The following is a 15,078-nucleotide window of genomic DNA, read 5'->3' as shown; positions in this document are numbered from 1 at the left end:
ATACAGTATAGATGATAGATAGATAGATAGATAGATAGATAGATAGATAGATAGATAGATAGATAGATAGATAGATAGATATGCTTGACTTTTTTTTTTATCAAGGGAGTTGTCATTTCAACAACAACGTGAACTGTTTTGGGGTCATATAGGGACAGAAATGTTTTAAGCTCCCCAGTTTCTCCCTGCCAAATCTTTCAAATTGCACACAATACTAAGCTTCAAAAAGCTGTTTAGAAATAATGCTGCAAGATGTATGACAAGTAAGGGAATTCTTAAATATATAAATGATACATGTACAGTAATGTATAATGTATAGTAATGCTAATGAAAATAATATGTACATCATTAAAAAAAAACAAAAAAAAAAAACAAGGGTTGTTCAGATCAGCATTGTTATACTGTGGGAGCTGCAGAGCATTAAATCTCCACTTTAAAGCTATTTAGCAAACAAATCTGATATATACTATTTCCAGGAACAATATGATAGTAAATAATGTTTAGCAGGGTGGAAAAACTATACAAAGGGAATGATTGCATTTATTTAATAGATAACTAATGCTCAGTACTTTTTAGAACAAGATTTTATTTATGAAACACATAAATTCCATCCTTAGACTTGGTATCATTTGCTGAGATAAATGCTTAATTTAAAGCACAACATCTGGGTTGTACAAAAGAACTGGAAGGCTCTACTTGTCATGATACACTTTCATCTTTTTTTGTGTTTTAAGTATATGGTTTGTCTCCTTGCACTGTAAAAATGTGCAGATTAGGAAAAAGCCAGAAGCATAAATAATTCTCCCGATTCTTCACATAGAATTTTTTATTTAGATGTGTACAGTATGCCTGAATGAGCATCTCACTTAACTGCTGTGAAACTGGATTTCAAAATAACTTTTCTGCCAGTGGCGTCATGATTAGCTGAACACTGCAAATGAATGACCTGACATGTACGATGTGCTATAAAACACATGACCCATGTTTTATGTCCACCAACATGCTGTTATTAGTAAAGCTCTGGCGTCCTCCTAAAAGCATGACAAACTTGAAACCCTGGCCATAACATTTGGTTGAAAAATTTCAGGAAACAAGGGATCTGTCATTTTAAACAGTTTTAGGGACCTTGAAATCAATAAGTTTTTCTGCATAGCTAATGAAGGGGCAAGCAATAAATCGGTAATGTAATCCAGGACACATAACGTGCAACACAGAAAGTATGGCTTAACAGAGGATAGCAAATTAGCAAAATAAAAAAACACTAAACAAGCAGCCAATACTTAATAGCCCATGCTGACATTTAGTCTGCACAAACACGATTATAGAAGTGGAGACATAATAAAAAGAGGGCTGAGGGGGGAGAAATAGCTGCCCCAGACATGCATTAAGCTACTTTGACAGCTCCATTGTGTGACTGTCCCATTGTCAACAGAAAAGATGCATTCAGCGATACAACGTCTAGGAACAAATAAACAAAAGACTGATTTTTTTTCCTCCAGAGCCTGATGCCAGCTCACATACAATTCTTAAGCATTTAAATATGAAATTGCAGAACAGTTGTTTGTTTTGTGTTTCTCCTGGTCAACTCCAGCTCCGGTAAAGAGCTAATGAAAATATAGTGCTCCGAACAAGGCAGAACCCTGATGACTGTGTTTAGGTAGGCTAAGTCCAGCTTAAAACAGTATTTAAAGCTCCCTCGTCTGAAGCCCTACCTTTTTTGGGATTATTTTTGTAGCTAACAAACAACAGATATACATATTAATGGAAAGATAAAGGAAGAGCAAGCTGTGCTTTTAATGCTGTCCGTTCTGCTTCTGGGATAAAAACAGCTCTTGCTGTGGAGGTAAACAGTACAATTTAGTCCTCAACAGCAAAGAGAGCCACTTAATACGCAGCATGTTTATAGCCAAGACCATCCAGGACAACTGAAAAGCAACCGTTTAAACAAAGGGGTGTACAACATACCTTAAAAGCAGCTCCTCATTTCTCATAGTAACAGCAGATTTGGGACAGCGCATGCTTTCTGCACAGATATTCTCAACAAAAGCCAGTTCAGAAGTGCGCTCAAACATCAATGCCACAGTAGCTATTAATGGCTATGGCTAGTCCCTCTCTCCTTTTCTCTCTCTCGCTCTCTCTCGTCAATGCTGAGTGGTGAAGCAAAGGGGCCCCTGCAGATTCACTAAGCAGAAATAATCCTCTGTGACAAGTTATGTTGTCTGGCCATAATTTACATTAGTGCAGTGTGCTGCCTATAAGGGCCTTGCATCCTTTTGGTATTTATTGTCTTTTACGTGTCCTAATTTTCCCAATATTATTTAGGGAATACAATATAAATAACAAATTATCTTGACATTTACTCAAATCCAATATAATGCATTTTGTTTAAATATTATTATAATAGGCACATACTGTAGCCTTAGATCACTTTAAATAGATTTTTAAAGCCATAAATTGTTATCTGAGTTTGGCTATGTTCTAGATATTTACACTACTGAAAATAATGTGCTGATATGTTTTTTGTTTAAAGGAACATGATTGTACCAGTACTACAGTAGCAAGCAATATTTTTGCTCATTAACAGACACATAATATTCTAGATACACAAAACATAGTACACAGAAATAGGTCATATTGTACGTGAAGTAAATGCAAATGTTGTCTTGTGTTTATTGTGTTTGTATGATGCTGCACCCATCATGATGTATTATTCTGTATAATACAATAAATCCTTCTGTATTACTGCATGCCCAATTTATGTTCTCTTGTTAGCTTTTTATGGTAACCGTTCTGCAGCTGTAATTCATATAGCCTATGTCTCAGAATTGGTTTGGTACTCAGGAGACCTAATAGGCATTAGAATTGCTAGGAATGTTTAGATCATGGCTGTATCACATCTTGTGCTATAACTCGATTACAACAGTCTGCCAGGCATTAGAGACCTTAGTCTGATACCAGCTGGGGGAGCTGTTTAGGAAACTCAGCAACATTTCAATTTTATCGTTAAAGCCCCACAAGCAAGAAACAACAAGAGGGGTCTATGTGTTAGTTTTATAGAAATCATTTGAAATCTCAGCTTTAGAAAATATTGGACTCCCAATACTCTTACTGTACCACTAATACTCATATCCCAAATTTTTTGGGGACTATACAATACACACACACACACACACACACACACACACACACACACACACACACACACACATGACTAAGGTGTGGTCACGCCAAACAATTATTACAACTTTGTGCAATTTACATTTACAGTGGAAAGCAATGTTATAAAACATTGTACAACCCCAAGTAGCACTACTTGTCAGTAGTGCCCATTAAATCTGAAAAAAAGAAAGATGCAATGCCGATTGTGAAATATATATATGATGCTCTGTAGCATATACAGTGTAATTTCTAGCCTCCTACAAGTTTAAATTATAATTAGCTGAAATGATGACGGTCTTAATCCAAACAATCTTTTAGCAGCATAGGACTACAATAAAGTACAGCAAAAAACTATGTATATCACACAGCATAATACTGTTTTAAATAATTATCTTTGGTGCGTTTCGTCCTACACTGGACTTTATTAAAGGGAAGTAGTATACCCTATTATATTACTGTATATTATATAATATTATAGCATTATATTTATTATTATACTGATAGGGACATTGTATTTAAAAATGAAAGTGTGCACAGGTTATTACTATTCTAATAAAGTGGACATAGGTTAGAACTGTTTTAATAAAGGGGCACCAGTTATTATTTTTATTACTAAATTTGTCACAGCTTTTATTACACTTAATGGTGGCACAAATTATTAGATCTCTTCCTAAGCAGCCACAGATTTTATTATTGTTAAATAATGGTGCACAGCTAAAAGGTATTAGACTAAATGGTGCATAGTGCTATTTGGAAAATCTGAGGTGGGGTAATATTTTTCTGTGTCATTTATGGTATATCATTGTCCCTCCAGCTGATGATCAGACCTACCCTATGGCTGGTATTACCCTTTTAGTGGGAACCTGCCATTACATTCCCATCTTTTGTAAGAACCCAATGACAGTTTCAATAAACATGATTTCGCTCAGGAGTACAAGTATAAAGGTTAACATTTGGTTATTATGAGATAAATAACCATGAATGTCAAATGAATAAGGGGTCTATGTACTAAGTTTTGGAGAGAGATAAAGTGGATGGAGATAAAGTACAAACCAATCAGCTCCTAAGTGTCATGTTACAGGCTGTGTTTGAAAAATGACAGCAGCTGATTGTTTGGTACTTTATTTCTGTCCAGTTTATCTCTCCCCAAGGCTTAGTACGTAGGGGTAAATGTATTATATCATTACTGAGGTGAAGCAGGAAGGGACATCGACAAAATGTAAGAACATCTTGCCTGCCTAAATTGGGGAGTAAAAGCTCCCCCCTCTAGCAATGCCCCCCTGAACACACAGCCAGCTCCTCTGTGCATACGCTACTCACATGCAATCCCCTGCACAGTCCGGAGCTGGCACCTGCCACAGCCAGGGATAGCTCTGTCCCTGCTGTGGAGTTAGGGCATCACCACCTGCAGCTGTCAAATTTGACAGCTGCAGGTATCGGAACAGTCAGCGATGCTGACCATTCATACATTGCCCCCTCATATCGGTATCTATCTGTTAGATAGCAACACCGATATTGACAGGGGCGCATACCACCCCTGTCACTGACCTTGCACTGCAGTTGTCCTACATGGGGAAAAAGTGGTATCAGGCAAATAACGTGTGCAGATACTGCTTCTCCCCCATAACAGAGAGTAAACCATTTATCCCATAGATCCCTGATTTATTTACTAAGCTTTGGATGGAGATAAAGTGGATTAAGATAAAGTACCAGACAATCAGCTACTAACTGCCATGTCACAGGATGGGTTTTAAATATGACAGTTAGGAGCTTGTTGGCTGGTACTTTTTCTCTGTCCACTTGATCTCCATCCAAGGCTTAGTAAATAGACCCCTAAAGAAAGGTACACACGGAGAGATCCATGCTTAAATTCTAAGCAATCTGTATTTGGAATCATAATGTTTGTTATAATGTGGATGAATACATATTGAACCAATATATTTATTTATTTATTACCAGTTATTTATATAGCGCACACATATTTCGCAGAGCCTTACAAAGAATATTTGACCATTCACATCAGTCCCTGCCCCAGTGGAGCTTACGACCTATATTCCCTACCACATGTACACAGACACACACACATTCACACTAGGGTTAATTTTGTGAGACAATTTACCTAACAGTAAATTTTTGGAATGTGGGAGGAAACCGGAGTACCCAGAGGAAACCCACACAAGCAGGGGGAGAATATACAAACTCTGCACAGTTAGGGCCATGGTGGGAATCAAACCCATGACTTCAGTGCTCTGAGGCAGTAATGCTAACCACTACACCATTAATATTGCCCAACTGCCTAATATATAAGAAAGGAACGTTGACACATCCTGAACAATGATAGACTACTGGTTTGTTAGTAAGCCATTTGTGTTGGGGAGGAATATGATGTCTGGAGCAATCATTATCCACAAGGAGATACTCTTGATTAGGCTCTCTCCTATAGGAGATTCCAGGGTTTCTGACAATTTCTTTAAATATAGCAGGATCAGAGAGGATAACAAGTGCTAGTTCTCTGAGATGATGTCCCTCATGTAAATTGATGCAATATTGAAAGTACTGCAGAATGAAACATATTGGATGTAAAATTAGTTTCTTTAGGTTTAGTATGTACTAGAATATCATGTCGGTGTTGATCCACTCTCACCAAGGCATCATTCACATCTCTTGTATCATAACAATGCTCTAAAAAAATTCTATGCCATGGTTTGTAGGGCATTGAACAGATTTTCTTTGTTAGAAATGATGTGAACAACTCAATGAAATTGAGGCCGTGGAAGTCCTGTTTTTTTTACAAGATAAATGGTGTAAGCTGGTGTGCAGCAGGGTATTGGATGTTAGTGACAGCATATTTCCAATCATTATATAGTATAGTTGAACATCAGGCGGGGATTTATGCAATCACCAATTCTTTAGAGACTAGTGGATTAGGAAGAGGTCAGCAGAATTGTATAATAAATGGTGTAAGATTTATTTTAACAAATAATTATTTCATTTTTAAAGATACTTTTTACCTCCAAAAGGTCACAAGTTCAATGGACACCAGGTTCGCTCTAAGTTATGCAAATATATTTATGGTACAGTGGGAGGGTAATGTGATATGGAGAGGAGGGCATGGACTTTTAAATGTTTTTTTTTACATACTTGAATGCAAATTCTCTGAATATACTGTAGAATTCACTTTTGAGAGTAGTGAGAATCAAGTACATTTTTAGATGTCACAGTCTATATAGAACAAAATGAAATCCATACTAGGAATTTTATTAAGCCCACTGATTCGGGCACGTACCAATAGCTGCCACCACCCAACTCAATCCCAGGAGGACAGCTCAGAACAGTGAAACGTAACTGCATTAAACAGGAAGTTTTTACAACACAAGCAAAAGAAATGCTAGACAAATTTAAGGCATCAGGATATGTTCCATATAAAATAAATAAGGCAGTTGAAATGGCCATGCAAGTCGATAGGGATGAGATATTAAGGAATAACACAGCAACAATCAGAATCGTCACTCTATGAATGGGCCTTCATAACATTCTTTAGCAGCCAAATAAGTGTATTGAGAAAACTTTACAAAAACATTGTGGAATCCCATGAAAAGACTCCATTATAGGCAGCTATCTTCCATCTAAACCCAAAGTGTATATGCTGTATAGGCAAGCTCCAAATATAAGCTCTAGTTTGGTGAGAAGTGCACAACCACTGATGACATTAGGTTCATTGATTAAATCAAAAGGTTTTTTTTCAGATGTGGGCTATGCCTGGACTGCAAGGGGATCAAAGGTGAGGGCAGTAAAACCAGTGAAATAGAAATAAATGGTAATAGATGTAAAATAACTGATTTTATTACCTGTAATACCCAAAATGTAATTTACACTTTTGAGGGCAAATGTGGCTTATATTATATAGGCCAAACCTCTAGACCTTTAAAAATACATATTGGGGAGCATTTGCACAACATTAAAAAGGGTCTAATAACTCATGCATTGTCAGACCATTTAAAAAAACATCACAATAGCTGTATTACTAGTATTAAGAAATTCTGTGGTCTGAGATGGATCCAGTGCAATTGGCACCAGAAAGATATTGCCAGTCAATTGGCAAAAGACAAAATGAAGGCTATTTTTGAGTTACAGGTAGGTACACTTCAACCGGGAGGTCTAAATTTAGACTTTGAAATTAAGTGGTTCCTTTATGTATGAGAGATCATAGAAATATTTTTATTTAGACTGTAACATTTCTTTTATGCATAACATATATGAGTAATGATGTATATATATATATATATATATATATATATCTATCACTTACAGAATTTTCTACATTTTTATGAGCATATTTATTTGGATTTTATAATATTTATTATAAACTCCTTTAGTTCTAATGATGTTCTATTTTTATTGAGGTGCCAAACATTGATTATTGCGGACACTATCACTTTAAAAAAACCTGAATTGTCAGAGAAATGGCACTCTGTACTTATGTTTTACATCTGCAACAGTGGAATGGAATAATACTATATGAAGTTGTAGTTGATTTATGTATAGTGATCAGCTGTGCCCAGTGATGCCCAGTGATGCCCAGTGATGCTTGATTGGTAATTCAAGGTATAAAACTGGGCTGATGAGCACTGATAACACACACTATTTTGGACCTTGAAAAAGACCCCAGTTGGGGTGGAAAGTGTTGGACCTTGACAGGAATACCAGGTGGTATTATTGAGACGAGACCCGGTGGTTAACATCTGAGCCTGCACCAGTGGGAGAATTGTTTTTCAATAAGACAATACCACTCCCTTTGTCAGCAGCACGTATTAGTCTTAATTTTATTCCTTGATGCTGTGGTAACATTAAATGTGCGGATGGAGGTATTAGTGGAAGTGTGATCAAAGTTGCTGTTCCTTTTGAAAGTGGTTGATGGATGATCAGTATTGATGGCATGATGGATGAGCAGTATTGATGGCATCTTTTTCAGAAAAATAATCCTTAAGTCTGAATTGCCATCCAACCTGCCAGTCACATTGATTCTGTTGGAATGTAGGCACAAAAGAAAGCTTTTTGTTAAATATAAATGTTTCTGCTGTAGTAAGCTGAAAGGACCCTTTAGAGACTCTTCAAGTGATGTAATCTCTTTTCTAATGTCTACCAGATCTATCCCTACTTGCTCAATAAGTAAGAGCATCAGGTCATTAGAATTTGGTTGAGGTTAGAGTGAACAAAGTTAGGTCTTATGATGCTCTTCCATATACAGCAATATCACAGCAGCTAGTCTTAGATGGTCAGAACTGAATAGGCATGGAAGTCAGCTATCAAACCAGGAGATCTCATTTAATTTGCTGAAGTCATTACAGAAAAGAATGCTTCAGTTGTGTTTGGACACCCATACAATTGGCCTGTTCCATTCATTGGTGGATTCTGCCACCATCTCCATATGATAGAGTTTTACCTTAAAGACTACTACCCCAGGAGGAGTGATGATGTCATGTTCTCAGAGTGGAATGCACAGGAAGGGCTGAGAATTAAGTTGATCACATCCAAAGAAAACTCAGTGGTAGAACTGACCAGTCTTCACCAGGAACTGGATAATCCTTTATCCATGACTACACCTGCCAAAGATGCTGGGAGTTGGTTCATTTCCTGGAGCTGTTGACACCAACACTTGGTACTCTGAAGCTCACTGGAGGACATTGCTGTGGACCCCAAGACCACATTCATGAAGGGTAACTGTCAATTCTGGGTCCACTTCCCCATGGACATCAAGCAGGTCTTTCAAGATGGGATTTTAAGGCCTTTGTTTCAATTGCCTACCTGGCCAACCGAACATGTTCTTGGAGGACATCTTTAAATTAGAGAGTACCCCAATGTTTTGGTTTTGCCAAAACTGCTTTCACGTGTTTTGGTAGTTGGATCTGTTTTTTCCCAAAAAATATTAAAAACAGTTACAATCACATAATTTGAGCCTTTTTGTTCCTACAGTATTATTAACCTCAACAACATTCATTTGCAGACAATTTTGACCACCTCACAGATCACAATACTGTTTTCATCCAGTTTAGGCCAAAAGGTTGCACCGAGCTAGCTGGCTGACTAAGTTAAGTGACAGCAGTGGGCAACACAAACATGTGACAGTTCAACTTCAAACATGGCACACCTAGTAAACAGAATGGCACTGCAGTTACTGACAGGATGGCAGTTTACTAAACTATCTGACCCCATTGAAAGGGACTGTCAGTTTTGTGGCTGAAGTGCTTGGTTTGTTTGGGCACCCCCAAAAAATATTTTTTTGGCCAGAACTACCTCTGATCACTAATGAGGAGGTTGATGATGAGGGTGTTAATATCAAATTATTATAATATTGAAAAATAAATGTCATGAACTCGCTGCAAATGACGTAACATTGGTGCCTAGATAGTTAATGTCTCTACCTCTACTAACTTTGGACTTACTTGTGGGACAGATGCCTTTACAAACATTGTCATGATTTTGTTAAAATTAATCCCATACCTTAGAGGTGGCTTTTTTGGTTTTATGCCCAGGCATCATAATGTCTTTCTCTTTATCACTGGGAAGAACTGCTAAGTCCAGTTTAGCCTTGAAAAGGACCAAAGAGGTTTGGTGTGAATGCATTGATTTTATTTTGGTGGTTTCCTGAGTGGTGGTGGGGATCCTTGATCGCATAAGGTGTGTTGCAGATCCTGGGACTCCATGGGATTCATACATCATGCTTAACAGAACTGGGGTAACTGTTCTGAAAGCACTGCTGTTATTTGCTTTGTATTTCACCACAAAAGTATTCCTGTCTATGTGTCAATTTGATCAATTAATTCTTTATTGAGTGTTTTGGGGGGATACTGGGGGAGGGGGGGGAGCATCCCTCCTGTCTGTTTGCTATGTGCTCCCATAATGCTCAGCAGCATCCTTGTTTCTATATCAACAGACCTGTTTTGGCACACTGCATTGTAACTAAGATAAAAATTGGAGCTAAAAATATGCAAAAAAAGATGCCACACCATTTGGCGTTGTTCACTCGTGCCAAGCACCTTGCGCCATGTGGAATAATGAGGCTAGGTATATGAAGACACATCTGGGTAGATAGACAGATATATTTTATAAAAAAAAGGGGCACATCTTAGGCAACAACACCTAAAATTGACAACAACACCTCATAGATATGAGGCAAAAATAGAAGCATCATTTAATTAAAGCAACTGGACATACTATAACATGTATATGCAAATGTTCCATCATGAGTTTATATAATATGTCTCTTCTCTATATAACCAAAAGACTTTGCACTAAATTATTGCAGCTCCTTTGATTGTATTTGTGTGCAAGGAGCTTCTACAATTGAAAATTCAGTAGGTGCTGTGCTGATCTGGAGTGCTATCAGTAGAAGAGTCTCTACCTGTTCCCTTGTCCTTTACACATTACTTTCTGATGGATAAATCCAACTTAAGCTACTGTATCTTACCTCAGAATGACATGTGGATTTCACTTCTATCAATGTATTGTACATTTGTCCTTTCTCGTTTGCCAAGAACTCCCTTGATATTACAGTATCTATAATGCTGCAATTGCTAGAGAAATTGATGTCTTTGCTATGTTTGGGTGTCAAACTCTAGGAAAAAGAAGTGGAATATCGAGCCATCTTTGCCTGGTACTTTGTCTTCTCCACTAGCCATTGGTAGAGCATGTAATAAGAGTTTATTTCTTTTTTTCTGATTTCTATCGAGTCAGTTGAAAACATGTTTAGTAGCTACAAACCCTGTAATAGCATAGGAACTGTGGGATTATGCTGCCATTCACACAATTAAGCAAACCTTGCCCTCCCACCTAGAAATAAATATATATGTATATGATTTATTCTATATGGGTTAATCATCAATGTCTTAAAGGATGTGAATATAAAAAGGAAAATGTAAACAATAGAGAACAAAGCCAAACCAAGCATATCTTTTAGATTTCCTTAAGCTTGCCAGCACTACACTGACCTTCAGCAAACTATTCTATTATAGTATCTGAGTTCTCGGAACAGTCATGGGTCTTCTTTTGCAGAAAATGTTATGTCACATTCTATTACATTAGATCTGAGGGTGCTGTCATATAAATTATTTCATTGTAGTTGGACCCTGCCAACTATTCATTCAATACTCCAGAGCTACTGAAAGATTATGTCATATTTTGTGAAACTAGCCCAACTTTGATTCTGGTCATTATTTAGTTAAAAAATGAAAAATGTAATGTTTCTCTGAACTCTTACTTGTCCGTATTTCATCAAGTGTACATATTTTATTTAAAATTTTTACAGATGACAGTCAAATGATTTACAAAAAAAATGCTGAATAAACAAAGCACATCATGCAGTACATGTATTTTACTACTATTATTATTATTATTATTATTATTATTATTATTATTATGCAGACTCACTAGAACCTGAAGCAAAACAATCATAAAAATGCAATGTACATATTTGTTTTGTGAGATGCAATAACATTTTTAGATGACAAAAAAGCAAGTATACATTGGGGTATATTTACTAAAATTCGTATTTTTCAGAATGAGATTAAAGTTCAAACACGAATGACATTGAATGTGTAATTTTGCCACTTTTTGAATTTATTACGACTCATTTACTAAGCTGTCGTATTTTAACTTTTCGAGTTTTCCGATGTCGATGTCATTCGTATTTTTTGGCAGTGTTTTACGGGAGTGAATAGTAAGCGGTTGAGGTTACTCGCGGTCAACTGCTGACCGCAAAGTTCCCATCATTGGATACAATGGAGCGCCTAAGCGCTACATTGTATCTTCACTGCACAGCCTCACTGACACTACAGGAGGTCACAGCCAATCAGGAGGGTGCCACGACGTGGCGCTCCCTGATTGGCTGAAGGGACCCTCTCTGACAGGAGTCAGGGGGGGTCCTGGCAGATGGGGAAAGGGGTCCCATGTGTAAACATGGGACCCCTTTCAGTGCGACAAAGATCCCCAGAGGATCGAAACGCGTAGGTGGGGGTACCTGTGCCACGGTGAGGACGCTATCTGGTGAGGAGAGAATTCCGGGATTGAAATAAACGGGGCCCCGCTTGTTTTAAAGTCACCATCTTATCCTTGGCCTATCTCCAATCCGGGTATGCTCCATAAATTTTTTTAAGAAGTTGTCTTTTAATAAAGTGTTTTTATGAGTGAAAAGACTGGATCACTTTTATACTTTTTCCTGAGGATTTATGTCTGAGAGATGAATGAGGATTAAAAAGGAAAAGGAAAAAGACCCACCTACCATACATCTATACAAGCTTTAGTCTGTGAGTGTTTTGGTGACAGGGGGCATCCCCTTGTTTCTATATCTGGTGTTGGATCCACTTGACTGAGCATTTTATGAGCCTGAACACAAGCTTTTAATTGTGAGTCTTCACTGAAGGGGGCATCCCCTGAATCTATATGGTGACGGTTCTCCGTTAATTTATATGAGAAGCCTAATTTTCATTCATGATTGTGAGTGATTTTATGTAGGGGTATGAGCCCCCGGAATATATCACTATCATTGAAGTATTATTTCATCACTTTGTCAAAGTGTAACTCTGCCTAACAATATTACACAAGGATTCTTCTTTGTTTTTTTTTGGTTCCTTTTATGCTCTACGCCATCTTAAGAAACAAGTGGAATATCTCCAGAATCACACTGATCATGGGAGTACATTCATTTCTCTCATTTGTTATTTTATTTGTTTGGGCGCACAAATTAGCCAGAGATAACTTGTGCTTGTGTATATTATTTGGGGTCTAGGGTGTGATCCCCTATCTCAGGGCTTATTAGAGCTGCCCAATTGTGCGCACAAGGACTATATCATTGTATTTTTTACCCTGCATAGGCAGTATGGCTGCATATGCGGACGCACAAGCGCCTTGTTTCCCCCCATAATAGCTGCATGTGATGTCATGTGGCCACCCTTAAAATGGCCTAGGTGTTGTCCACTGTCCCGTAATGCTGCATTGCAGCACTCTGACGCTGTCCCTGTCAATCACAGTGTGATTGCATCATGATAAGATGTGATTGCACTGAGATGCCTGCGCACGCGCAATGCAAATGCAAATCCTGTGAATGCTTTGTGTTGCTTAATGAATGAGGGACAATATACAGTATGAGGTCTGCTGCATACTGCTTGACTTCCTAATAAATCTCCCCTTATACTTTTACCAACATATGATGGAGTATTACCAGAAATTGTATTATCCAAGAACACTGTTTTATACTCTGGGCCTTATGCTGGGCTGCATATAATGTACTCGCAGTTCTGCCTGCTTCCAGTAATCGGAAATCCCATGCATACATCTGCCTCTAGTCAATAGAATTGTATTGCCCCCAACCCTCTGCTTATGATTAAAGCTGGCATCACTACAGTATCTTCTGTATTTGCACCAGCCCAGTTGGTGCAGGAGACCTGACTGAAAACAGACAGATCTCTGAATACTCTCACCTCTGAATATCCCATAGTTCTCTCTGCATGTACATGACATGAACAGGGGAAAATTGTTCTACTGTACATGCAAAAACCCTATTGCCACCCAATAAAGCCCAGTCATGAGAAATGACCAAGATGCGGCATAATAGAATCACTTGTAATTGCTCCAATTTGCTTATGCAGCCACAATACTGTACGATAAGATCCATCCATACTTGGAAATACATACAACTCAGTCAGTCCCGCTGACTTTTTACAGCCAAACTTTTATAAATCCATTAGTTTCCTTTTAAAGGGGAGGTGGGCTGATGAATAAGGGAATTCTTCAAGATTACCTGGACCTTTTTTGTCTGTAGTCTACCTACCAGTGCATTAATACTCCTGATCTACAGCTGCAGAATAGACTATAGAACTAATGATATAATTATGTATGTACATCACATAGAACAACATAAACATTGTTACATAGCTGATTAGTCACATCACATTAAATCACCTATGATTAAACATTTCTATCACCATACATCTCCAGCTGGTGTAATATTATGCATTTAGATTAGCACACTGTGAGGGTTATATACTAATAATAACAAATCATTTTTATTTGTCTAAAGCCAGGCAATAAAAACAAGCCCTAATAAATTCACTAAATATCAGATCTGTATAATTCTTCCTTTCAACAGACATGAAAAGGATTTGTACTGTCATCAGTATGTACAGATATTGTTTTTTAACACAACCTCCTGGCTCCATCATTGATGCCCTTGAGTTTATAGAAACAAGAGTAATACAGGCTGGTATCTATGGTAGGGAGCTGGCATCTTTCTCATTGCTAAGTATGGCAACACATTTTGTTTTATATAACAGAAACATCAGTAATACAATCTATTTGGATTTAAAAAGATTCTGTTGTACTTTTATTATTTATGATCTTGCATGTGAGGTAATTTTCCTTGTCACTGTAGATTAATTGTTGATTTCCTTAGGGATGTGTGATATCAGTAAGTACAGGATTTCCCACCTTTATTTGTCATCACAACTTATTTTTTTAAATATTTTGTTTTGCAACTGACGGGGGTCGGACAATGGGCAGAAAATGTTGGTCCTTGAGGTGGAAGTGGGCTGTGGGGGTGGCTGCTTTGGTGGTCTCAAGGTATCTGGACTGGCCCCAAAATGAAGGAGACAGTGATGCGATGGGGTGAGGGGGAATAATGTGCATAGGGGCGGCATGAGCTCTAAAACTGCCTCTGATATTGGTGATTAGTTATGAAAGTTTTCCATGGGATGCCATCAGTAATATATAGTCAATGTCAACATTTTGATTGTCTAAATAATGTACCTGGCAACATTGTGGTGTCTATATTTTGATTGTCTAAATTTTGACTATCTAACTAATATACTGCACCCCAAAGAAGTACAAATACTCTGTACTGAGCGCCACATACACAGGTGTATCTAT

General features: G+C 37.7%; 1 protein-coding gene across 24 annotated transcripts in view; it reads right to left on the bottom strand.

The window, feature by feature from the left end:
- The window catches only part of CELF2 (CUGBP Elav-like family member 2), a 633,688-nt gene extending 631,537 nt beyond the window's left edge, over positions 1 to 2,151 (bottom strand). For 10 of the 24 annotated variants that reach the window (XM_063926837.1, XM_063926835.1, XM_063926838.1 and 7 more), the window contains exon 1: positions 1,966 to 2,150. In XM_063926837.1, coding sequence (XP_063782907.1) covers positions 1,966 to 2,072 — 107 coding nt within the window. In that variant the 5' untranslated portion in view covers positions 2,073 to 2,150. Of the gene's footprint in view, positions 1 to 1,965 lie in introns of all 24 variants that reach the window. The other 14 variants (XM_063926845.1, XM_063926859.1, XM_063926860.1 and 11 more) reach the window with 2 other exon arrangements.
- Between the last annotated feature and the right edge of the window lie 12,927 nt (positions 2,152 to 15,078).

This window comes from Pseudophryne corroboree, chromosome 6 (genome assembly GCF_028390025.1).
Source record: "Pseudophryne corroboree isolate aPseCor3 chromosome 6, aPseCor3.hap2, whole genome shotgun sequence".
Taxonomy (NCBI): domain Eukaryota; kingdom Metazoa; phylum Chordata; class Amphibia; order Anura; family Myobatrachidae; genus Pseudophryne; species Pseudophryne corroboree.
This window is presented reverse-complemented; position numbering and strand designations above follow the sequence as displayed.